This window comes from Trichosurus vulpecula, chromosome 7 (genome assembly GCF_011100635.1).
Source record: "Trichosurus vulpecula isolate mTriVul1 chromosome 7, mTriVul1.pri, whole genome shotgun sequence".
Classification (NCBI taxonomy): Eukaryota; Metazoa; Chordata; class Mammalia; order Diprotodontia; family Phalangeridae; genus Trichosurus; species Trichosurus vulpecula.
Window position 1 is genome coordinate 114,559,071 of NC_050579.1, and position 26,479 is coordinate 114,585,549.

Sequence of the window (26,479 nt, forward strand, 5' to 3'; positions counted from 1 at the left end):
CCTTGCATTTCTAGCTCTCAATCTTTGGCAGAACCCTTGGCCATGGACTCAGATTAGCGTAGGTTTCTTGGATATCAGCACATCTTTACTCTTATGGCTTTGCTTAGTCTGAGAGCTACATTTGTTTTCTCCTCATCTCATGACTTTACCCTACATGAAGTCCTGCTCCCCCTGGAATTTTCCTAGTACTGGTCTTGCCAAGAGCAGAGTCCAGCAATATCTCTTTAAGAATATACCATTAAGTAGTTGTATATTGTTCTAATTCTTTGCTCAACTATATAATTTGGTCTCCTAAGCAGATTTGCCCAACTAGAGAGAGTGGAAATAATAATAATGATAGCCAACATTTACATGGTGCTTACTGTGCATTAGGCTCTGTACTAATCGCTTTGCAATTATCATCTCATTTGATCCTCACAATAGCCCTGTGAGGCACGTAGTTATTATTCCCATTTTACAGTTGAGGAAGCTGAGGCAGACAGAGGTTAAGGGATGTGCTTGGGTTCACATAGCTAGTAAGTGTCTGAGGCTAGATTGGAACTCAGATTTTCCTGACTCCAGGCCCAGCACTCTATCCATTGCTTTACTTAGTTGCCCTTGACAATCTGTATACTCAAGAAGCTTACACTCTGATGCAAGAACTTAAAATTTAAGGGATATTATCTCATTTGATCTTCAAAACAGCTCTGCAAGGTAGGTGCTCTTATTATCTCTATTTTACAATTGAGAAACTGAGGCAGAGAGAAGCTAAGTGATTTGCTCAGTCATACAGCTAATGTCTGTGGCTGGATTTAAACTCAGGTCTTCCTGACTTTAGGCTAAGTGCTCTAGCTACTGCACTATTTAGTTGCATAAGTAATATTGGTTAGCGTGTCAGTAATATCACCTGTATTTTACTAATGAATTAGACTCACGAGTGGGCTTATTTACTAGGATGGCCTTGTGCAGTCAGTGTCAGTTCTCATTAATATTTTGATTTATGAAGTATCTTCTTGAGAATTTGGTTTGCATGAATTTTTTCCCCAGAGCCTGATTGTCTCTTGTAAGTCCACAAATGTGGATTATTCTATGAGGCTCTGCCATTCTGCATGTCATTGGATTATAGATCTACAGCAGGGCTGTACAACCTTAGGTTATCTTAGGGCTACATTAAAATAAAATAATTGTTCAAGGGCCACACCCAGAATCACCCAGAATAAAAAACACAGTACACTAATAGAAAGTGGGGGAACGCGAGTCATCAATATGACAGGTGAGGGCGCAAAGCGCAAAAGCAAACACGAAACAGCAAAGCGACAACACAACAGTATAAAGGTAGGTGCATACTGACTAGTCTGCATCGTACAGACAGAACGCATCCCACAGATCGATTAAAAATTCCGTGCGATATGATCTGTCCATAATACTGCTTAAAAACACCAAAGAAAATTAACATCAATGAGATTATTTATTAGCTACAGAATTAAAAAATCTAATATGCATTCCATACAAATTATTATTTTATTTTTTTGCTTGTGAAAATTAAAACCCACAGGAGTGCTGCATAAAATCGCACTGCAGGCTACATTTTGGACAGCCCTGATATAGAGCTAGAAATCAGATAGTACATACCTCTCATACTACCAGTAAGAAAAATAAGCCCTGAGAGTTAAATTACTTAACATAAGTAATAAGCAGCAGAGGCAAGATATGAACTCATGTCCTGAACTTCTATGTTCACTGTTCTTTCCCACTGTATCATGCTGCCTTCCTTTATTCTCCACCTTTAATTGAAAGAAGATTTATTCCATTTTATCACAAGATAATTCTTTATTTTTTCATTCAAAATACATATAAAAGTTTCACCACAGGGGGAAAATGTTTTAAGAGTAACTGTACTAGTGACACATTCCCAAAGTGAATATAAAGATGATTGATGTTTTTAAAGCATCTACCCTTAGACTTATATTTTATGCATATTTCCCCAGCAAAAACACTAAGAAAGGCAGTATATGATAGCATCAATCAATAATCAACTAGATAGTTAGGTGTTGTAGTAGAAATTTAGGTAGACTTGAAATCAGATCCCTGCTTCAGATACTTATCTTAGCTGTGTTAACCTGGGCAAGTCATAATCTTTCCCAGCCTCAGTTTCTTTATCTATAAAATGTAGCTATTAATAGCACCTATCTCACCGGATTGTTATAAAGATTGAGATAGTACATACAGCACTTCACACACTTTAAAGTGCTATATAAATGCTAGCTATTATTAAATATTTATGTACATAAAAATATACTAGATGATAATTGAATAAATAAGATATATAAAAACATACAGAACATTATGGTGCCAAAATATTGGCATAAGCCAATGTACTTTTTATATATATTATCTCATTGGATCTTCATAAAAACTGTGAAGTATGTGCTATAATCATCCCTATTTTACAGCTGAGGAAACTGAGGTAAACAGAGGTTAAGTGACTTGTCCAGGGTCACACAGCTAGTAAGTGTCTGAGGCTAGATTTGAATTCAGGTTTTTCTTATTCCAGACCCAGCACTCTATCCACTGCGCTACCACCTGCCTCTGTACTTTCCCATAATATAGCAAAAAATAAATACGTAAAAAACAAGAGCTATAATATCTGTAATAAAGAAACCCTAGAAGCTTTTCCAATAATATCAAGGTAAAATAAGGATTTCCTTGTCACTACTCTTATTAATATGTAGTTCTAGAAATACTAGCTATTGCAATAAGACAAGATAAAGAAACAGGCAATAAGCACAGGCAAAACAGAGAAACAAAATTATTATGATTTGCATATGAATGATTTACAGCATACTACGAATTCAGCTAAAAAGGAACTGAAACAATGAACCATTCATTGAAGTAATATGAAATATAAATATATATTATGTTATAATATATTTATAATATCAAATAAACCCACAGAAATGATCAGTTTTTCCATATATCATTAAGAAAACAATTTTGCTGTTGAGTTATTCAGTCATGTATGACTACCTGACCCCAAGGACTTTTGTCCATGTGGCTTTCTTGGCAAAGATACTGGAGTAGTTTGCCATTTCCTTCTCCAAACAATAACAATAGCTGATAAAAAAAAGAAATTCATTTAAAATAATTTTTAAAATATATAAAATATCTGAGCGTAAATTTATCAAAATATGCTTAGGACATATGTAAATAAAACCATAAAATACTCTTTGGGGAAATAAAGATATAAATAATTGAAGAGATTAGGTTAAGCCATGGTGTTTATGGTCAGGCTGTGCCAGTATAATAAAAATGCTACTTAAATGAATTTACAAATTTAGTACCATACCAATCAAATTACCAAAGGTACTAGACAAATATTTTTTTAAAAAATTCATCCGCAGGAATAAACATTCAAGAATTTCAAGAGAAATGATTGAAAAAAAGAAATGAAGGAGGCCTGGCGGTACCAGATCTCAAACTGCATTATAAAGTAATAATTATCACAATTACTTGGCATTAGCTGATAAACAGAAAAGAAGAAACAGCTTAGGTAGAAATATCCCAGAAGTAAATGATCACAGTAGTATAATGTCCAGTAAACCCAAGGATACATACTACTAGGGCAGGGTGGGGAACTTGTGGCCTTGAGGACACATGTGGCCCTCTAGGTCCTCAAGTGTGGCCCTTTGACTGAATCCAAACTTCACAGAGGAAATCCTTTTATTAAGAAGATTTATACTGTGAAGTTTGGATTCAGTCAAAGGGCTGCACTTGAGGACCTAGGGGGCCACATATGGCCTCAAGGCTGAAGGTTCCTCACCCCTATATTAGGGTGAGGGTAAAAACTACTGAACAAACTGTAAAGTTATCCACTAGAAATTAGGTTTAGATAAATATATTATGCCATTAGTACAACAAACTACAAATGGATATATGACTTAGATATACAAGGTCATTATTATAAGAGAAGGAAAGGTGATATCTTTCATAACTGTGTCCTGAAGAAGAGTACTTAACTAAAAAAATAGAGAGAGAGTGAGAGAGATGATCATAGGTGATAAAGTGGATAATTTAAATCATGTAACATTCAAAAACTTTTGCACAAACAAAATCAAATCAGAATTAGAAGGAAAACAGTAAGCCCGGGAAAATCTTAGTGGAAAATTTCTTTGCTAAAAGTATGTTATACAGGGAACTGATGCTAATATATGAGAATAAAAGCATTATCCAATTGCTAAGTAGTCAAAAGATATGAATGGACAGTTTCCAAATGAACTAATACAAACTATCAATAGCCATATGAAAAATGCTCAAATTCCTAATAATAACAAAAATACATATTTAAACAACTCTGAGGTTTCACTTCACTCCTATTTGATTAGCGAAGATGATGAAAGACAAACATGGAAGTTTCTGGAGGGGATGTAGGAAGATAGGCATATTAATTTATTGAGAGTGGAACTGCGAAATGGTCCAACCATTCTGAAAAACAATTTGTAATTACATAATTTGTAACTATATCCTAAAAGTCACTAAGTATGCTCCACATTGTACTTAAATATTTATACCAGTACTTTTTTTGTTGTAACAAATAACCAGAAACAGACTGGATGCTCATCAACTGAAGAAATACTTTAAAAATGCATACAATTATAATGGAATATTACTATGCAATATGAAATTATGAGTAAGATGAATTCAGAGAAAGCTGGAAAGACTTGAATGAACTGATACAGATTGAAATGAACAGAACTAGGAGAAAATTTTATATGATAAACACAACAATGTAAAGATAGGTCTCTGGATCAATGCAGTGCCAATCATGACTTGAGAAAACTAAAGAAACATGCCAGCTACCACTTAGCAGAAAGGTGCACTAGAAATGCAGGATGAGACATACATTTTTAGATATGGCCAATGTGTTGAATTATTTTCCTGGATAAGGGAAGGTTTCTGTTTCGGTGGGTAGAGGAGTCAGTGGGTAGTGATATAGATACAGAAAAACCCAAACAAATAAAGAAAAAGAACCATAAAACATTTATTAAGAACACAGAAGACAAAAGAAAAATCTATAAGTGGACATAAATGGCCAGTTTTAGTACTGGATTAAATTTAACATACTCTTTTAAAAAATTTATTTATCTGTTTTTAGTTTTCAACATTCACTTCCACAAGACTTTGAGTTCCAAATTTTCTCCCCATCTCTCCCCGCCCCTCACCCCAAGATATCATGCATTCTGATTATCCCTTCCCCCAATCTGCCCACCCTTCTAGCACCACCCCCCCTTCTCTTATCCCTTCCCCTTCTATTTTGCTGTAGGGTAAGAGATTTCTATACCCCACTGCCTGTGTAGCTTATTTTCCAGTTGCATACAAAAACAATTTTTAACTTTCATTTTTAAAACTTTGATTCCAAATTCTCTCCCTTCCTCCCTCCTCACCCACCCTCATTGAGAAGGCAAGCAATTCGATATAGATTATACATGTATAATCATGCAAAACATTTCTGTAATTGTCATGTTGTGAAAGACTAACTATACTTCCCTCCATCCTATCCTGCCCCCTGTTTATTTTCTCATTTGACCCTATGCCTCCTCAAAAGTATTTGCTTCTGATTACCCCCTCCCCCATTCTGCCCTCCCTTCTATCATCCCCCGGCCCCTTTCCCCCTACTTTCCTGTAGGGTAAGATAGATTTCCATACCCAACTGAGTGTGTATGCTATTCCTTCCTTAAGTCAAATCTGATGAAAATAAGGTTCATTCATTCCCTCTCACCTTCCCCCTTTCCCCCTCCACTGTAAAAGCTTTTTCTTGCCTCTTTTATGTGAGATAATTTACTCCATCCTACCTTTCCCTTTCTCCTTCTCTCAACACATTCCTCTCTCATCCCTTAATTTTATTTTTTAGATATCATCCCTTCATATTCAACTTACCCTGCACTTTCTGTTTATATATACATTCCCTCCAACTACCCTAATACTGAGAAAGGTCTCATGAGTCATCTTTCCATGTAGGAATGTAAACAGTTCAACTTTAATAAGTCCCTTATGCTTTCTCTTTCCTGTTTACCCTTTCATGCTTCTCTTGAGTCTTGTATTTGAAAGTCAAATATTCTATTCATCTCTGGTCTTTTCATCAAGAATGCTTCACTGAATGTCCATTTTCCCCCCTCATGAATTATACTCAGTTTTGCTGGGTAGGTGATTCCCTGTTTTAATCCTAGCTCCTTTGACCTCCAGAATATTATATTCCAAGCCCTCTGATCCCTTAATGTAGAAGCTTCTAAATCTTGTGTTATCTTGATTATGTTTCCATAATACTTGAATTGTTTCTTTCTGGCTGCTTGCAATATTTTCTCCTTGACCTGGAACTCTGGAATTTGGTTATAATATTCCTAGGAGTTTTCCTTTTGGGATCTCTTTCAGGATGTGATAAGTGGATTCTTTCAATTTCTATTTTACAGGGCAATTTTCCTTGATAATTTCTTTAAAGATAATATCTAGGCTCTTTTTTTGATCATGGCTTTCAGGTAGTCTCATAATTTTAAAATTATCTCTCCTGGATCTATTTTCCAGGTCATTTATTTTTCCAATGAGATATTTCATACTGTCCTCTATTTTTTCATTCTTTTGGTTTTGTTTTATAATTTCTTGATTTCTCATAGAGTCATTAGCTTCCATTTGCTCCATTCTAATTTTTAAGGAATTATTTTCTTCAGTGAGTTTTTGGACCTCCTTTTCCATTTGGACAATTCTGCTTTTTAAGGCATTCTTAGCCTCATGGACTTTTTGGACCTCTTTTGCCATTTGGTCTAGTCTATCTTTTAAGGTGTTATTTTCTTCAGCATTTTTGGGGTGTCCTTTAGCAAGCTGTTGAGTTGTTTTTCATGATTTTCTTGCACCACTCTCATTTCTCTACCCAATTTTTCTTCTACTTCTCTTACTTGATTTTAAAAATCCTTTTTGAGGTCATCTATGGTCTGAGACCAATTCATATTTTTCTTGGAGGCTTTGACTTTGTTGTCTTCTTTTGGTTGTATGTTTTGATCTTCCTTGTCACCAAAGTAAGATTCTATAGTCTGATTTTTTTTCTGCTGTTTGCTCATTTTCCCAGCCAATTACTTGACTTTTTAACTCTTTGTTAAGGTAGGACTCTGCTTGCAATGTGGAAGGCGTACTGTTCCAAGCTTCAGGGGTTTTGTGCAACTGTTTTCAGAGGTATTTCTAGGGACCTATAAATTTTCAGTTCTTTCAAGGTTGTATGATCAAAGGAGAGGTATGAGTGGTCTGTGCTTTGGTCTGTGAGTGAACAGACACACTCTTTTCTGCCTTTGAACTATGAGGAAGGTTCCCTTCTCCACTGCAGCCACAAGCTCTACTATGCCAGTGCTCCTTCTTGCCCTAGGACTGCCACCTAGGATTGTGACCCAGTTCCAAGTATGGGCAAAGCAACAGAATCCTGCCTCAGTGCCAGCAAAGAGACCCTGTAATAGCCTTCTAATCAGTTGTTCTATCCCCTTACCATCTGTGGGCTGAGAGTTCTGGAAGAAGCTGCTGCTGCTGCTGCTGCCACCACTCCTGGGCTGTGCTGGAGCTGGGGCTAGACTGCGCCCATCTCTCACCCAGGTCCGACAGACCTTTCCTACTGACCTTCTAAGTTGTCTTTGGTATTTGTGGGTTAAGAAGTCTGGAAACCACCACAACTTCCTGCAATTCAGTCCTCTGAGGCCTGTTCCAGGTTCTCTGGGGCTGGTCCTTGAGCTGGACTGTGTTCCTCTCCCAGCCCAGTGCAATGATTTTCTAGGTTGTCTTGGGCTGGAAATTTGTTTCACTCTGTCTTTTTGTGGGCTATGCTGCTCTAGAATTTGTTTAGAGTCATTTTTTACAGGTATTTGGAGGGGTTTGAGCAAGGGCTCAGATAAGTCCCTGTCTTTACTCTGCCATCTTGGCTCCACCTCAATTTGACTTACTCTTAAATGTAAAAATAGCATGTACACAATAGCAGCTTAAAGTCTCATAAACAATCTTTTTTATTCATCTTTATACCCTGAAATGTTTGTGTTTAATAATTATGTTCAAAATTAAGTAAATGTAAACAAAAAATGTGGAGACATAAATACACTGACACGAATATATAGAAACCTTTTAAAGACTCGTGGTTAGCTAACAAATATTTATCATGGGGTATGTGTATACAGTGCATAAAATAGGATAGCATAGACTCTATATTTATAAAGACACATTTAAAGAGATAGATAAAATAAAGTATTATTAGTCTGACATTCATCTTTTCAAAAAAGATAAAAATATGAAGCAACTGATATTTACTAACCAATTTGATACCTTACCATTCTTAAATGAGAACACAAAATTATTTCAATGTTAAGAGCCAGTACAACCATAACCTATACTTCAATTCTTTAAGGACCAGTATTTTCATGTTTTCTCTCCATTGATACATATTACAAGTCCTCTATACCTTAAGTTACTAAAGCTGAAAAAAAAGTTCATATCCTTGCAGTCGACCTGTTAATGAACCTCCCCAAATGTAGCTAGGATGGTGCCTGGATAATAAGAATACAGTCTGTTGTTGGGTTCAAACTCAAAACATTTCCACCTTGTTGGACTGTCAGAATTTGTATTCCTCTGCTATAGCTTTTGAAAACCCAAGATTACTTACGTTCCATAATGAAACATTAAAGTAGCATTATGGTGAAAGACAATTATAGTAGTTATCAATCTATAATACTTTTAACAGTTAGTTTTTCTTTCCCTTCAGAATTTTGGTTTCCAAATCATTGAAATTGCATAGTATCATCTTTAAATTATTTTTAAAAAGCCATAAAAGTTTTAAGAGATTAACAAAACTAAGTTCAGTCAACATTTTATTTGGAAAAATACGGCAAAAATCAGTATAGTTATAAGGGCAATGAAACAAGCACCTGAATTGCTAATGGAGTTTCTTCATCTGGCATCATGTACTGACACAGTAAAGATTTGGGTCCAGTCTTATCAACCCATGATGAAGATGTATGCTGTTCAGTTATTTTTCTGATTTCTTTTAGTTTCTGCTCCAACTCCAGAAGGGACAAGGAATGCTTAAGGGAAACACTGGGAATAAAGAAAAGGTAAGTGGGATAGAGCATACTAAATACTATACATTAACATACTTTACTTCTTGCTATTTGCTAGCTGAAAAAAAAAAAACAAACTTCAACGGACATGATTCTAGCAATCAGGCCAAGACAGAGATTTAGTAAAGCTATGCTGTTGGAGATTTCACAAGAGAAGTTCCATGGTAATTACAGATATAGCTGGCATGTGAAATATTTCTGTCTGTTTGGCTTATATAAAAGCCCTAGTGACACATTACCCTAAAAATGAAAAAGTTTTGAATATACCAAAACATTTTACTCAATGAGGAAGAGGAAGAATTCTCCTAAGTACTATAGGTAATCCAAATTACTATTTGTCAAGTTGACTCTCTCATCAAACTGATTTTATTTTTTTAATCTAACAGTGTTCTAGCAATGTAAAGGATAAATAGTGCAAATTTACCAAGCTAGTCTTACCTTCCCAAAATTTTCTGTACAGCTTGTTTAACAACAGTAATCAACTCAGTCAGACCTATGAATAAATAAAAAACCCAAATAATTTCTTCATTACTACAAATAAAGTGAAATTAATCAGTTCTCAGATAAACATCTTAGCATCTTACCATCTCCTAAGAGGTGCTGAATACTTGACAAATATTGCTGTTGGACTTCAGGGGGTGCAAGAAGTGTCTATAGAAGTGAAAAATCAAGTTGAGTCAAAGTGATCCACAAACATCCTTGTCTTACTAAACTATATTATATTTAGTAACATTTTTATACGATTTTTTTGGTCTACATGCTATAGGCCCAATCCCCCCAAATGGGCAAAGGATAGTGTCATGTAACATATAATGAAATTGGAAATGTAAATATTACATGTCATAACTTTGTACCTAAGTTCATCATCTCCTGAAATACAGTCATACAGGTATGCTACCAGAATATTTTTTTATGCAATACATAAACTTACAGACCTTCTTGAAAGAAAGGGGAGACAGGCATCTATTTGGTGTGGTAAACTTACGGTGCCATTTTTGCCAACTGCTGAATTATCCAAATATATGTATCCACCAATAATATTTAATTGGACCCGCAGAAGGACAACAAGCATGCAAGTACTATATACAGCAACAATACTTCTTGTAAAACCTTCAAAGGGAAAAGGAAATAATTTTGTGGTTGTTAAAACTAAAATACACATATACAACAAAACTGCATTATCCCAGGATTTTATTCATGAACATGATTTATTACTTCAAAGAATATACATAATATTGCCTTGCAATTATAAGAAGTATAGAAATTTGCCAGTTCAAAACTTTTTTTAACCATACAATAAAGAGATATATAGTAGTAAAATTAGGAAAGAAAAATAAATTTTTTTGTTCCTTACTTGATATAAGAGGATATTCACTAGACCAAATGGCTATTTTGTGAAAGTTACCTACTATTTAAAGAGATCCAGTTTCTTAATTAAAATAATAAACCCAGAGAATTGTACAGTATCAGCTTAGAAATCCAAGCTAGGAAGGACTGGAAGAGCCCTTGCAAGCTGCAAACAATAGCATGCCAAAAAAACAGAAAGACTGTACTTGACTGGCACATCAGACTACATTATGGAGCATCATTTGGTATCTATGAAGGGAAATGGGTAACAAAAATGCTGGTTTAAAAGAAGAGATTTATTAAGTATAGCAATTTAATTAGTATAGTTAAAGGGTTTATAATTTGTAATTTGAAAGCATCTCACTATCAGTTATATAAGAGCTAATTATGAAGTTACTTCTTTTCTGCTGCCCATCTTTTGGTTATTCTATTATTCATAACCACCTTTACCAGAGAGGGTAGGGGGCTTGTTGAAACTCAACTCTGTCATATTTTGCAACTTGTGAGTAGTTCTGTAAAAAAGTTTAATGAAGGGGGTTGAAACTAACAACTCTGAAAGGCAGCAAGGACAGCAGGAAAATAATAAGAAGACTTGGGTTTAAGTCCTCACTATGCCATTTACTAGTTGTGTGACTTATGGATAAATTCAACCTCTCTGAACCTCAGCTTTCTCACAATCAGCATCACAGAATTTACACTAAAAATTTTTATACAGATATGAGCTGTGAACATAATCTGCTAGCAATTGTTGTACTGAATATAGTCAGTTTACAGTCTAAAAACAGGAGGGGAAAAAAGGGTAAATCATTCTTTTTGTGTCAAAGAATTTTTAAAATACACAGCATCAACTCAAATCTGATGGCAATACTCTCAAACCCTCCCCTACTCCCTTAAAAACCTATGACAGAGGCAGCTAGGTAGCACAGTGAGTAGAGCACCAGCCCTGGAGTCAGGAAGACCTGAGTTCAAATCCAGCCTCAGACACTTGACACACTTACTAGCTATGTGACCTTGGGCAAGTCACTTAACCCCAATTACCCTGCCTCCCTCCCTCCAAAAAATAAAAACAAACAAAACCCATGATATTAACTATAATAATTTTTCATTATTAGATTTTGATTACTCGTCTTTTTAGAAATGTAGAGAGGAATGAAAAAATATAAATCTTACTTTGGAAAGGAATTGGGAACAGAACCATAGCAGTTAATTTAATTATAATGTCTGGACCTGTGATTTCACTGGTTCAGAGAACTTCCAGTTGAGGAAACTTCATCTACCATTAGATCCATATCTCCTCTGCAGCTTTTTGGAGATTCAGAGTTTTAGAGATCTGCCTAGATCATTGAGAGGTTAGGGAACTTGCTCAGGGTCACAGAGCCAGGATATGGCAGAGAACAGAACATATTGAGAGACAGGATGGTACAGTGGATAGAGAGTTATCTTTGAAGCTAGGAAGACCTGGTTTATGTCCCATCTTTGACCAGTTATTTACATACATTTTAATTATTTGTATGATAGATATTTCTGAGAATTTATAATGCAGCTATATGGTTTCCACAGTAGGTCTAGAGATAGAGCCTGGGCCAGTAATTTCAGTGATATGGGGAATTCCCTGGAAAAGGATATTCTCTTTACCAATGCAGGTCAGTACATTCTCTACAGCTTAGTCTTTGAAAGTTGACTGAAGTACTCAGATAGAGAGTGACTTGCCCAGGGTGAAACAGACAGTATATGTTAGAGGCAGAACTTGAACCCAGAGTAAAGCTATTATCTAACTTGAATAAAATCAATTTTTTACTCACTTTAATTGTGATAGCAGAGGTATAAAGAACCCAAACACCTATTGTGGGCTACTTTATGTATTCTAGGACCATATTATGTAAGAATCAATCACAAAAATAGCACTAAAACTGACAGTAAGAATATCAACAACACACCCTTATATTTTAGACTTATAAGTATTTCAGTTACATTTTAACATACACACACAAAATATGCAATCTTACTTATTATCTTCAGATCCTCCCATATTTCTAACTTGTTTGAAGGCCTAAGGGGGGAAAACATTGTAATATTTAAATTCAGAAAATGAGAAATTAATCTACAGAATCTAAAAGAAAAAGTGTTGTTATAAAACATGCTATTAAAATCAACATACAAATTATTAAGAAACAGATTGTTTATCTTCATTATGTAGATACTATGACATGCTGTGTTCATTATGTGCACAAATAACAAAAGGGCACTGCAACACAGCATGTTTCTGAAATGGGTCTTTCACTGGAAAATAGGACTGAAATCATATCATTTTGACCTCTTGCTATAAAGAAAACCAGAATAAGGCAATGCAGTTAAATGGAAGGATGTATCATGTTTTGCCATGAAAAGGCAAAGAAGGGAATGGGTGGAAATGGTTTTATCGTGTATCCAGAGGAAAAAGAAACACTATTTCATGGGATTATTTGAACCTGTTATGGTAGTAATGATGGTAAGTATTTGCAAAAAAGACTATCCCAAAAATAACTGCAGCCAACGCACCAATTTCAGCTGTTAAGGATAAAGAGATAAATAAACTCTATACAGGTTTGATAAAACCCTCCATTTTAAATTACCATGCACTCTGATGCCTTTAATACAAAGGTAGAAAAAGATGAAGATAGCATGGGGAAAAAAAATGAGACCAAGAACTAACTTAATCTTAACTTTGCTTAATCTGAGCAAAAGCCTCACACTATTACATCACAAACTTTTTCTTCAAGAAAAGTGTAGGATTTGGACACAGTGAGCACCAATTACATCACCAAAAAATGAAATAGATTATACCTCAACAAACATGAAAAGACATTATTGATGTGGAAGTTATCATAATACCATAGATTTACAGAGTCAGTAGAAGGAACCTGAGAGTTCATCTAGTACAAGCTTCTCATTTTATAGATGAGGAAAATGAGTCCCAGAGATATTAAGAGACTTGCCACACATAGTAAGTGGCAGATGTGGAATCTGAACCCAAGTCCTCTGACTCCAAATCTATTGATTTTTCCTCTTATCTCTAAAGAGTTGCTTGTGTAAATCCACTGATTTGTTAAGGCAAAGATCAAAGCTTTCTTTTTAAAAAAAAGAATGAGTAAAATAGGGAGTAATTTTATCCTGAGTTTTTAACAAGTCATTAGCAATGTAAAATGGGAAACACAATAGCTATGACATCAACACTGATTTTAATAACTACACAGAAATTTAACCATTGTAAATCTACTGCCCTAACAATACCAAAAGAGCCAAGGATTTGGCACTGTGATAAAGATGGAGTGCTTTACCTAGGAGATGCATTCTAGCCTCAGAGTTCTACCATTTATACTTGTAATGTGTGATTGTGGCAAAACATGCAGCAATCTAAGCCTCAGGTTCTCCATCTTTGATGTGGCAGTGATATTCATAGCAGTGCTTACCTCACAGAATTATGGCAAAGATCAAGTGACCTAGTCTATATAAAAGCTTTTCACTCATTGTTTTAGAAAAAATATTCTTTAGTTGTTTCACTCTTGTCAAAAACATTTATTAAGCACCAACTGTGTATAGGGAACTGGACTAGAGGAGGTATAAAGTTTAGTTAAGACACAACCTCATGGTGTTTACAGTCTAATAGGAGGGAAAGACAAATACATAGCTAATTATAGGAAAAAAGTATTAGACTGGTGATTCTACTAGCATAGAGAGCTTTGGAATAAGCAAACTCCTTCTCCCAATGAATGCTAGCACCTCTTCTGCAACTTAATAGTGTCAGGAAGTTGTTAGGGCACTAAAATTTAAGTGACTTGTTCAGGGTAACATAAGCAACACGTATTAGAGGCAGGCTTTGAACGTGGGTCTTTTGGCCCACTAAGCCTCACTGCCTCTCATAGATAACTGTAATACATAATGGTATCTAAGTGCATTAAGAAGGTGCAAAACAAGTTGCTATAAGAAATCTAGATGCATTCAAAGACTGTAGGCTCAATATGCATCATTAATAGAAGATAGCAACCAGAAAAATGAACATGATCATAGGTTGCATTGAGAAGAAGAACATCCACGAGAGACTAGATACCTGGCTGTGTTGTCTGCATCTCAAATTCAACATGTCCAAAATGGAATTAATTACCTTTCTCTCTAAGTTGACTCTAAATCCACCTTCTACTGAGACCACTTCCATCTTTCAAGTCACTTTCCTCAATGTGCAAACAGTTCTCGCTGCTTTCAGTTTCTCCTCTTTTCAATAAATCCTACAGACATCAAAATAATCTTCTGAGGGTGAGGGTCTAACTAAGCCGCTCTCTTATATAAAAACCATTAGTAAAAATCATTGTAGAGAAAATTCCTTTCTCATGCTATGGAGATCATAAAATCTGAGTGATGCAGACTACAAGCATTTTGTGGCTTGGCATTTCCTTTATTAAATAAAGTATAAAGAAAATGAGGATGGGGGGGATTGAAATGTGGAAATGAGAGACATGAGGAGGGGTGTTGACCCACATGGGGTGGGGTTTAGGTGTTTCAGATAGGCTGTCAACCCTGAAATGCCTGACCAATGGAATCAAAGGGGACAATGCTAATCAGGATGGAGATCATAAAATGGCATTGTCTTGAGGTTGAGCATATGCCTGCTAAGTTACCCTTTTTTTTCACAAAGGGGTAAAGACCAGGCCACTGGTCCGAAATGACATGAAATAAAAATATTTTTTTCTAAATTAAAAAAAATCATTTTGAATCTATTGCCTTAACAAGAAGACCAAAAAAGCCAAGAATTTGGCACTATGATAGATGGAATGAATGCTTTACGTAGACTTGCATTCTAGTCTCAAGTTTCTAGCATTTATACTTAGTGGTTCCTATTGCCTTTAGGATAAGATACAAAAATATCAGTCTAGCATGGAAGGCACTCCATACCCTATCTCCAATATACCTTTCCAGTCGTAATTACGTCAGTGCCTTTTATGTACTCTATGTTCCAGTCAAACTGGAAAATTAGTTGTTCCCCATATTTCATATGCTATATGCCACATCTGCATAAGTCTCCAACTGCTGAAATGAACTCTATTCTCCTGTCTGGCCTTTTGGAATTCTTATTTTCCTTTTGGGTTCAGTTCTTTCTGATCTGTACCCTTTTCTAATTCTCCTAAGCAAAAATGGTTTTCTTTCTTTCTAAATATTCCTACAACATTTTGCCTAGATTTCTTCCTCCATTCTATTATACCCAACTTTGTATTATTGCATATGTCTTATTAGTCCCAATAGGAGGTAGGCTCTTTGAGAGCAGGCATTTGAATCTCCAGCACCCAGAACAATACTTTGCATTTAAATGTCCAGCAACAAATATTTAATAAGCTCCTACTATGTGTCAAGAACTTTGCTAAGCACTAGAAATACAAAGAAAGGCAAAAGAGTCTGCTCTCAAGGAGTTTATAATGTAATGGAGTTGAGTCTAAATATTTGCTGTACTTAATGTGTTGTGTTATTTTGAGCTGACATTTCTTTGATATTGGCGAAATTTTAATCTATTTTAAATTAATTTATTGTGATATGTCTCAGATTTTTTACCCTTTTCCAAAAGTAAAACTCTTCACACTTGATAACAGAAAAACCATGGCATACTGAATTAGTTGTCAAGTAATAATCAGAAAACACACTTGATCTTGGATGCTCTTTCTTCAACCACAAGAAACTGGTATTTTTGTATATCTAATTACATTGTCAAGAAACAGAAAAGAGAATTTAAGTGCACACACTCCTAGAAATCTTTCCATGATAAAAAATTCCTTCAAATGACAATCATCAGAAAAATGCTAGTATCATTAAGGTACATCTCTTAGATTACTCTGTTTCATGTTTTGACCTGGCAACAAACTCCAACTGTATCCATTTCACGTGAAAACACGCTGTATTGGGGGTGGAGCCAAGATGGCAGCTGGAAAGCAGGGACTAGTCTAGGGTTCTTCCCCAGGAAGCTCCAAACACCTATAAAAATAGCTCTGAACGAATTCTAGAACTGTAGAACCCACAAAATAAGAGAGGGAAGCAGGACTCCAGCCCAGGACAGCCTGGATGGTCGTGCGGTAAGGCCTATCGCACGGAGCTGGGAGTGGAGAGGAGCAGAGCCCAGCATAAGCTGCGCCGGGACCAACCAGACCTGGAGCCGGGCTGAACAGGCTCTAGTGCCCTGAATCAGTGAGCTATGGCAGTTGCCAGATTTCTCAACCCACAAACACCAAAGACAACAGAGAAGGTTAGTGGGAAAAGCTTCTGGGACAGAGTGAAAGGAGTTCAGGTTACGCCACCACCCTGGGGGGAGCAGAGGTAGTGCAGCTCTGAGGCTGCTTACAGAGCTACAACTGCAGTTGCTTCCAGCCCCAGGCCCACCTGGTGGGAGGAATCATGTGGCAGATCACAGCGGGAGTGCAGAGCCTGCTTAAGATCTGAGTCTCAGTCCAGTTAGGGGTTCTTGGGGGAGGAGTGCTAGTATGGCAGAGCTTGCTGTATAGAAACAGCTCTGAAAACAACAGCGCAGCCCCTCAAGCTTGGGACAAAGTACTCTCTACAAGCAGTCATACCCGGACAAAAACTCAGGGGTCAAGTAGTTGGCTGGGAACATGAACAGGCAGCAAAAATGCTCTCAGATTCAGACTCAGACTTTGGAATCTTTCTTTGATGACAAAGAAGACCAAAACATACAGCCAGAAGAAGTCAACAAAGTCAAAGAGCCTACATCAAAAGCCTCCAAGAAAAACATGAACTGGTTTCAGGCCCTCAGGCCATGGAAGAGCTCAAAAAGGATTTGGAAAAGCAAGTTAGAGAAGTAGAGGAAAAACTGGGAAGAGAAATGAGAAGGATGCAAGAAAACCATGAAAAACAAGTCAATGACTTGCTAAAGGAGACCCCTCAAAAAATACTGAAGACAATAACACCTTAAAAAATAGACTAAGTCAAATGGCAAAAGAGCTCCAAAAAGCCAATAAGGAGAAGAATGCCTTGAAAGGCAGAATTAGCCAAATGGAAAAGGGGGTCCAAAACACCACTGAAGAAAACACTACCTTAAAAATTAGATTGGAGCAAGTAGAAGCTAGTGATTTTATGAGAAATTAAGACATTATAAAACAGAACCAAAGGAATGAAAAAGTGGAAGATGATGTGAAATATCTCACTGGAAAAACCACCGACCTGAAAAATAGATCCAGGAGAGATAATTTAAAAATTATTGGACTACCTGAAAGCCATGATCAAAAAAAGAGCCTAGATATCATCTTTCAAGAAATTATCAAGGAGAACTGCCCTGATATTCTAGAGCCACAGGGCAAAATAGAAATTGAAAGAATCTACCAATTGCCTCCTGAAAAAGATCCCAAAAAGAAATCTCCTAGGAATATTGTTGCCAAATTCCAGAGCTCCCAGATCAAGGAGAAAATACTGCAAGCAGTCAGAAACAATTTGAGTATTGTGGAAACACAATTAGAATAGCACAAGATCTAGCAGCTTCTACATTAAGGGATCGAAGGGCTTGGAATACGATATTCTGGAGGTCAATGGAGCTAGGATTAAAACAAAGAATCACCTACCCAGCAAAACTGAGTATCATACTCCAAGGCAAAATATGGACTTTTAATAAAATAGAGGACTTTCAAGCCTTCTCAGTGAAAAGACCAGAGCTGAATAGAAAATGTGACTTTCAAACACAAGAATCAAGAAAAGCATGAAAAGGTCAACAAGAAAGAGAAATCATAAGGGACTTACTAAAGTTGAACTGTTTTGTTTACATTCCTACATGGAAAGATGATGTGTGTAATTCATGAGACCTCAGTATTAGGGTAGCTGAAGGGAATATCTATATCTATACATATCTATATATCTATATCTATATCTATACATATATATACATATATATATATATATATATATATATATATAGACAGCGGGCACAGGGTGAGTTGAATATGAAGGGATGATATCTAAAAAAAATCAAATTAAGGGATGGGAGAGGAATATATTGGGAGAGGGAGAAAGGGAGAGATAGAATGGGGTAAATTATCTCACATAAAAGTGGCAAGAAAAAGTAGTTCTGTAGGAAGAGAAGAGAAGGCAGGTGAAGGGGAATGAGTGAATCTTGATCTCATCAGATTTGACCTGAGGAGGGAATAACATACACACTCAATTGGGTATCTTACCCCACAGGAAAGAAGGAGGAAGGAGATAAAAAAGGGGGGACATAGAAGGGAGGGCAGATAGGGGGAGGATGTAATCAAAAGCAAACACTTTTAAAAAGGGACAGGGTCAAGCAAGAAAATTGGATAAAGGGGGATAGGATAAGAAGAAGCAAAATATAGTTAGTCTTTCACAACATGAGTATTGTAGAAAGGTTTTGCATAATGATACACATGTGGCCTATGTTGAATTGCTTGCCCTCTTAGGGAGGGTGGGTGGGGAGGGAAGAGGGGAGAGAATTTGGAACTCAAAGTTTTAAAAGCAGATGTTAAAAAAAAAGTTTTTGCATGCAACTAGAAAATAAGATATATAGGCAATGGGGCACAAAAATCTATCTTGCCCTACAAGAAAGCAAGGGAAAGGGGATGAGCAGGAGTGGCATGACAGAAAGGAGGGCTGACTGAGGAATGGGGCAATCAGAATATATGCCATCTTGGAGTGGGGGGAGGTTAGAAATGGGGAGAAAATTTGTAATTCAAACTCTTGTGAAAATTAATGCTGAAAACTAAAAATATTAAATAAATAAATAATGATTTTTTAAAAAAAGAAAACACGCTATATTGCACATACTTGTCACCTCTTAAAGCATTTTCAGATTGGGAAAGTTCCTGGAAATGAATAAATAAAACATTTACGAAGTTTTTTAGCTAAGTGCTGGGGATGCAAAGAGAAAAAGTAAGACAGTTCCAACTTTCAATAAGCTAGCATTCTAATGAAAGACAGAACACATATGGAAGGTTTCAGTTATAAGTCAGAGAAAAAAGTCCCATGGTCCTCAGTGTACAGTGGCAAAGCAGATAGTAATGCCTTTTCTTTAATGTATACAATACATTAAAATTGTATACAAATACAATCATATCATTTTTGACTGTACACAAATACAATCAATACCATTTTTGACTGTTTGTAATATCAATTAAGTTGGGACTATTTTAGCTTTAGAATGATAAATTAAGTGTCTTTGATTGAGCCCTACTAGGTGCAAAGCCCCAGGCCCAAACCCCTATCTACTAGACGCTAAGCCGATGTGGGTGTGAAGCCCTCAGGGTCCTAAAGGGAGTTGCTAAGACCAGAGCCAATAGTAGAAGCCTAAGTTCTGGTGGCTCAGATGACGTTTGATGACGGCTAAAGAGTGTATAAAAAGAGAGAACAGAGCTATTTGCTGAGGCTCTCACTCCTGGAGGAGTGTTGGCACAGGACTCTGGGCTGCTGCTCTAAGAGCCTCCCAGCTCACCCAGATGTTGATGGTTTCTTGGTAACTATGAATTGTATTTGGTCTGTTTATAATGTATGTTTGTAATTGTTTGTGTTTACTCTCAAGTTCGGGGTGCTGGCTTTTTCCCCTGAACTAAGTTAATGATATTTGTATGTTGGATTGAAATAAGACTGTTACCCCCTAACGTTACATTCCTTAGTAAAGCAGATCAAAAGAACCTGTGCTGGCAGCGTTCTTGTTGCTGGGCTTGTGTTGGTCTTTCACCCCCACGGCAGTTGCTAGCTGAATTGTTGTAACACTGTTGAACCATTTGGTAATTCCAAGGACTTCAGTGGCAAGATTATTTTATGGGTCTTTAGTAGCTGTGATTGTAGGACCTATAGGAGCAGTTGCAAGGTTGCATCTTCACAGAGAGCTGGTTCCAAGGATGATGGTTGAGGATACTGGGCTAGAAGCACTGCTATGATCAAGGATCTTGGCCGCAGGGTCATGGCCTGTCTCCATGGGGGTCTGAGGGGAGATGGTGGCAGTGGTGGTTTGACCACCTGGTCAAACCTGGCCTGGTACATACTGCCTCTTGTCTCTCCCTCAGGGGGCCCCTGCTGCTTCAGCTAAGCTGGCTAGCCTGCTCTGTGAGTGGTAGATGATTGGCTTAATTACATGCATGGTTACCTATATTACCTAGCTGACGACTCAACATTGTAGCTTCATAGGATCATAAATTTTGAGCTGAAAGGACTAGAGAGCTTATCTAGGCCATAATTTTACAAAGGAGGAAATTGGAAACCAAAAAGTTTACATGAAAGAGTCAAGATTTGAACCTCAGTATACTGACTTCAAATCCATTGTTCCTTTCGTCCCATACAAATTATTCTTGTCTGTCACAGAAAGCCCAAAGACAACTTCTTTTTTTTCCTCCCAATTTAAAAAAAAATTTGTTTTTTTTAAACATTCTTTCTTTTTAAATTTTGAGTTCCAGATTTGCTCCCTTCCTTCCACTCACTTCCCCCACCCACTGAGAAGGCAAGCAATATTTCAATTATATATGTGAAGTCATGCAAAACATATCCATATCAGCCATACAGTAAAAAAAGTGAGCAAGTTATATTTTGATTTGCACTCAGTTCATCAGCTCTCTCTGGAGGCAGAGAGCATTTTTTTCATCATAAGTACTCTGGAATTGTCTCAGATCATTGTATTGATCGCTGCAGCTAAGTCTTTCATAGCTGATGATCATTATGATATTGCTGTTACTGTGCAAAATGATTTTCCAATTTTTCTCCTTCACTTTATATCAGTTCATATAGGTCTCAAAGACAATGTTTATTGCTTTATTAAAGACTCTTTACAAACAAACAAGAAACCATTTTCAGCTGCCCCACATTTGTTTTTGTGTTGACGTTCCATTTATCCAAAAGTACTTAATGGATTACTTCCATTTCCAAGATTGTATGGTTACAGGGCAGACACTATTCTTACCTCTGATGACCGTATAATACTCCCATTTATGTACCAGAAAAAAGTATACTCCTATGAATTTATAACGTTATGAATATGGGTGGTTCCTCTAAGGTTTCAGAGAACAAATAGCATCCTAGGACACTTTTGTTCATATCCTCCTAGAAGGTCATCCAAGGTACCCACCCAATATGAGGGAGGCGAAGAGCTTTCTTGTTTTCTCCTAATAGCAAGAAAATTTTAGCACAGCACATGGTTTATCCACTGTTTATCCAATGACCTCATAATGTGACTAATTCATATTCTTTTGTGAAGGTTTATTTCTTTGATGACACCCATTAGTTTGATTCTTCCACAAAACTACTTTAGGGTGAACCCTGCTCACATCTATAATCTGCCTCTTCATTGTCCTGAGAATGATACTCATTTTTAATTTTTTGGAGACTGGAGGGTTCCATGACTAGATGCCATACAACAACAGTGGTAGAATACTAGCTTATATAGTGTGAGCTTTCTCAGCATATTCACTCCTGCTCTAAACTTCCTTAATGTGTTTCTATTCAAGATACACTGCTTATTTTTCTGTGTTAGAAGCCTACACATGAGATAATTTCATCAATGAATTTGGCTATAAAGATATCTTCAGACAAAATATTTTCATGACCTTGATGAATTGCTGAACCAAATGTCTGATTTCTTCAGATTTTTCCCTCCCAGGTCAGATCAATGTAACTAAAAATAAAAAGGACTAGGAAGCCATAGAGGAAAAAAAGATGGGTCAAATATATGACTAAAATAACATTCAGATGCAATAACAGACATAGCTTACATGGTAGTAACACATGGCATTTTATAATACAACGTAACTATATGTATGCATACATATACATATATATATATATTATGTGTATATTTAATTACAATTAATTCTTATGACAATCCTGTAAGGCAGGCCCATTTTACAGATTGGTAAACAAACTGAGTGATATAACTAAGTAGCAAAGCTAGAACTAAAACCTATGCCTTTTGGCTTTAAGTTTTGTGCTCTTTCCAGACAACGTGCTTGTGTCTCCAGCAGAATTATTTAGATAGTAGACTCACAGCTAAAGAATTTGGGGTTTAGAGCAATTAAGTTTAATGTTGAGATGGAGAGATTGGGAACAGACAGAAGGCTGAGAAGCTGAGAATGGTGATCAAGACTGTAGGACAATGCTGTGGAATGTCAATGACAAGTGTGTCTAAGTATTTAAAGATAATTTGTAGGAAATAAGCAAATAAAATATGATTATAAGAGCATTTAAGCTATATTAATTAAAATAACCTTTGTGAAATTATTTTCTAGTCACAACTAAAAATCTAATTATTCCATAAGTTTTCCCATATTAATGTATAAAGGGCTTATGAAACTTCATATTCCTAAATTTAAAGCATTCCTGTGTTTGGAAAGATAATGTCTATTTACATGAATCTGTAAATTTGGGATTATGTAGATTTATTTATTAAGTACATTTTTCTTGTATTTACCTGTTCTTCAGAAGAGCTGTGAGGTTCTCAGAATTTAATTGCTGCATTAAGGCATCTCTCAGTGTGGGAAGCATTGATAGCACTGTAATTTAAAGAAAAATGCTAGTTAAAACACTAGAAGTTATTTCAATATCTTAAGTGAACAGTCTTAAGTTGTTTTTATTTTTTAAATATTCTTTTCTTTTTAAATTTTGAGTTCTAAATTCTCTCCCTTCCTTCCACTCTTTCCCCCACCCACTGAGAAGGCAAGCAATATATGAATTGTATATGTGAAATCATGCAAAACATATCCATATTAGCCATACTGCAAAAAAAGTGAGAAAATTATATTTCAATTTGCACCCTGTGCATCAGTTCTCTCTGGAGGTGGATAGCATTTGTCCTTTGGAATTGTCTCAGATCACTGTATTGATCACTGCAGGTAAGTCATTCATGGTTGATCATCATTACAACATTGCTGTCACTGTGCACAATCATTTTCCAATTTTTCCCCTTCACTTTGTATCAGTTCATATAGATCCCAAAGAGCGAATAAACAAACAAACAAACAAATAAATAAATAAATGGCGAATAGTCGTAAGTTATTTTGTAATACAACACATTTGGTAGGTGTATGTTGGCAAAGGGAGTGAAGAATGGAAATTCAAATTAGTGTTTCCTTTTTACTTATAGCTTCTGCTTTACACTTCCATACCAATTTATGGGGAAAGGGCTTATTAAAAGAAGAGATAAACAGTTACACACTTTGGTAAAAAGAACACTAGACTAATCAGGAAAACCAGAATCCCAGTTTTGTTTCTATCACTGCTTCTGTGACTTTAGGTGTGATTTATTGTACACCCCTGTGTTACTGTACATAATCTTTATCCTTAATTCACAGGAATGCTGTAAAGATAAAATGAGATTCTGTCTAAGAAAGTGCTTTGGAAATAATGCAGTAGGTGCTATGCAATGTACTGGTTATTATTTCACTTCCTGATGCTAACAATAACCTAAGCAACTTCAAATAAACATAGCAATGGATATAAAAATTAATTTCTGATACTAGAGTTTATAATTTAAAACAACAAAATGAGGAAAAATAGAGGGATACAAAACAAAGTTATTAAGCGTAAACCACTAATTCTACAATGTAAAAGTGAAAAATAAATGTGTATTTAATTTCTCTGACTAAGTTATCTCTCTATCGTCTTTTAGATAACCTTCAATATTAATTCTTTAGAGACTATGGTGTTTCCATTAATCATAGCTGTACAGCATCACTGATAAAACTACTGATGTTAAAAAGATGGAAGCTTGGGATCACTGTCAGGGTTTGCTACTAAGACTAAAGTTATTATACATTAGAAACAGAAGGTCCAGTCAATGCTGAGAGCAAAATGCCCTTTGATTTAGTTCATTTAAAAGAAGACCATCTAAAAGAGCATGGTGGGGTAGTAGGCTGGGGCAGCCCACCAGCCCCTTCACCTTGGGTTAACCGTTGGCATCTCCAAAGTTGTAGGAGTTGGATAGTCTGTCTACTTTCAGGAACCTTACCAATTCCTTTTATTTCTTTTTTTCTTAAAGTTTTTTTTTTTCAAATTGCACATAAAGACAATTTTCAACATTCATTTTTTATAAAATTATGAGTTCCAAATTTTTCCCTCCTTCCACTCTATCCCTCCTAAGATGGTAAGCAATTTGATACAGGTTATATTTGTGCAATCATGTACTGAGGTTGCCAAACTTATTTGGCCCACCACCCCCTTTAAAAAAAAGTACCCAGCATTCTCCTAGGGTTAGGTTAACCCTTATTTTTATTCAATGCCTCCCAATTGCACCCAAGGTTACTACCACCTTCCTGGATCATTCCACCACCCCCTAGGAGGTGGTATCACCCACTTTGGGAACCTATGCAACATATTTCTGTGTTAGTCATGTTGTGAAAGAAGAAAGAAAATAAAAGAAAAAAAAACATGAAAGAAAAAAAACTATATGCTTCGATCTGCATTCGGATTCCATAAGTTCTTTCCCCGGATGTGGAGAGAATTTTCCATCATGAGTCTTTTGGAACCATCTTGGATCATTGTATTGCTGAGAAGAGCTAAGTCAGTCATAGTTGATCATCATACGGTGTTGCTGCTACTGTGTATGATGTTCTCCTGGTTCTGCTCACTTCACTTTGCATCATTTCATGTAAGTCTTGGCAAGTTTTCCTAAAAGTTCACTAAACACCTCTTGAATATCAAGCTCTAGAATATTCCTTCCCTAGCCAGTCTGACAAACCTGTCAAAATACATTATACAGTTAAGTCCTGAATGATCTTTTTCAAAAAAATTTTGAAATGCTTTATTATGATCCAAATAAATGGGAATGAAAGTAATAAACAAGATTTACCACTTGGTAGGGGATAGGAAGGGGGGAGAGGATAAGGGAGAGATTGTTAGAGGGAAGGATGAGGGAATAGGTTAAAGGAGGTATACAAGGTTGCTTAGATCAATGGGAATGGGAGGATAAGAGAGGGATCCTTGGGAAGATAGAAGAATCTACAGAGAGGAGGGTGAGGTAACAAGGAGTTATAGAAAGGTGTTTAGAATTATGGGAATTGAAGGATAGGGGAGGGAACCTGGGTGGGGAGGGAATAGGCTAAATAATAGGAGGGCAAGGTATTGGAGAGAAGTAAAGTAGAGGAGTCAGGAGGGATAGGAAATAAGAGATATGTATAAACAAAAAACCAAAGATCAAGAGTAGAATTTGTTAGGGAAAGTATATGTCTATATATGTACGTGTGTATGTATGTATATGTGTGTGTGTATGTATATATCTATATAAAAATATATCTTTTTTTCTTTTTTCTTCTTTTATTCAGTTTTCAGCATTGATTTTCACAAGAGTTTGAATTACAAATTTTCTCCCCATTTCTACCCTCCTGCCCACTCCAAGATGGCATATATTCTGGTTGCCCTGTTCCCCAGTCAGCCCTCCCTTCTGTCACCCCACTCCCCTCCCATCCCCTTTTCCCTTCCTTTCTTGTAGGGCAAGATAAATTTCTACACCCATTGCCTGTGTATCTTATTTCCTAGTTGCATGCAAAAACTTTTTTTTTTGTTTTTGAACATCTGTTTTTAAAACTTTGAGTTCCAAATTCTCTCCCCTCTTCCCTTCCTACCCACCCTCCCTAAGAAGTCAAGCAAAATTGCATAAGCCCCATGCATATCATTATGTACAACCCTTCCACAATACTCATGCTGTGAAAGACTAACTATATTTTGCTCCTTGCTAACTTATCCCCCTTTATTCAATTTTCTCCCTTGGCCCTGTCCCCTTTTGAAACTGTTTGTTTTTGATTACCTACACCCCCATCTGCCCTCCCTTCTATCACCCCCCCCCTTTTTATCTTCTTCCTCCTTTTTTCCTGTGGGGTAAGATACCCAAATGAGTATGTATGGTATTCCCTTCTCAGGTCAAATCTGATGAGAGCAAGATTCACTCATTCCCCCTCACCTGCCTTCTCTTCTCCTCCTACAGAACTGCTTTTTCTTGCCACTTTTATGTGAGATAATTTACCCCATTCTATCTCTCCCTATCTCCCTCTCTCAATATATTCCTC

The 26,479-nt window shown here is 36.4% G+C and overlaps 1 protein-coding gene across 1 annotated transcript in view; it reads right to left on the reverse strand.

The window, feature by feature from the left end:
- Window positions 1-26,479, reverse strand: part of PEX3 (peroxisomal biogenesis factor 3) — a 61,178-nt gene that overhangs the window by 17,459 nt on the left and 17,240 nt on the right. The window contains exons 3-8 of the mRNA XM_036768565.1: window positions 22,891-22,972; window positions 12,467-12,510; window positions 10,099-10,223; window positions 9,698-9,764; window positions 9,552-9,606; window positions 8,922-9,090 (exon numbers count right to left, since the gene is read on the reverse strand). Coding sequence (XP_036624460.1) covers window positions 8,922-9,090; window positions 9,552-9,606; window positions 9,698-9,764; window positions 10,099-10,223; window positions 12,467-12,510; window positions 22,891-22,972 — 542 coding nt within the window. The remainder of the gene's footprint in view (window positions 1-8,921; window positions 9,091-9,551; window positions 9,607-9,697; window positions 9,765-10,098; window positions 10,224-12,466; window positions 12,511-22,890; window positions 22,973-26,479) is intronic.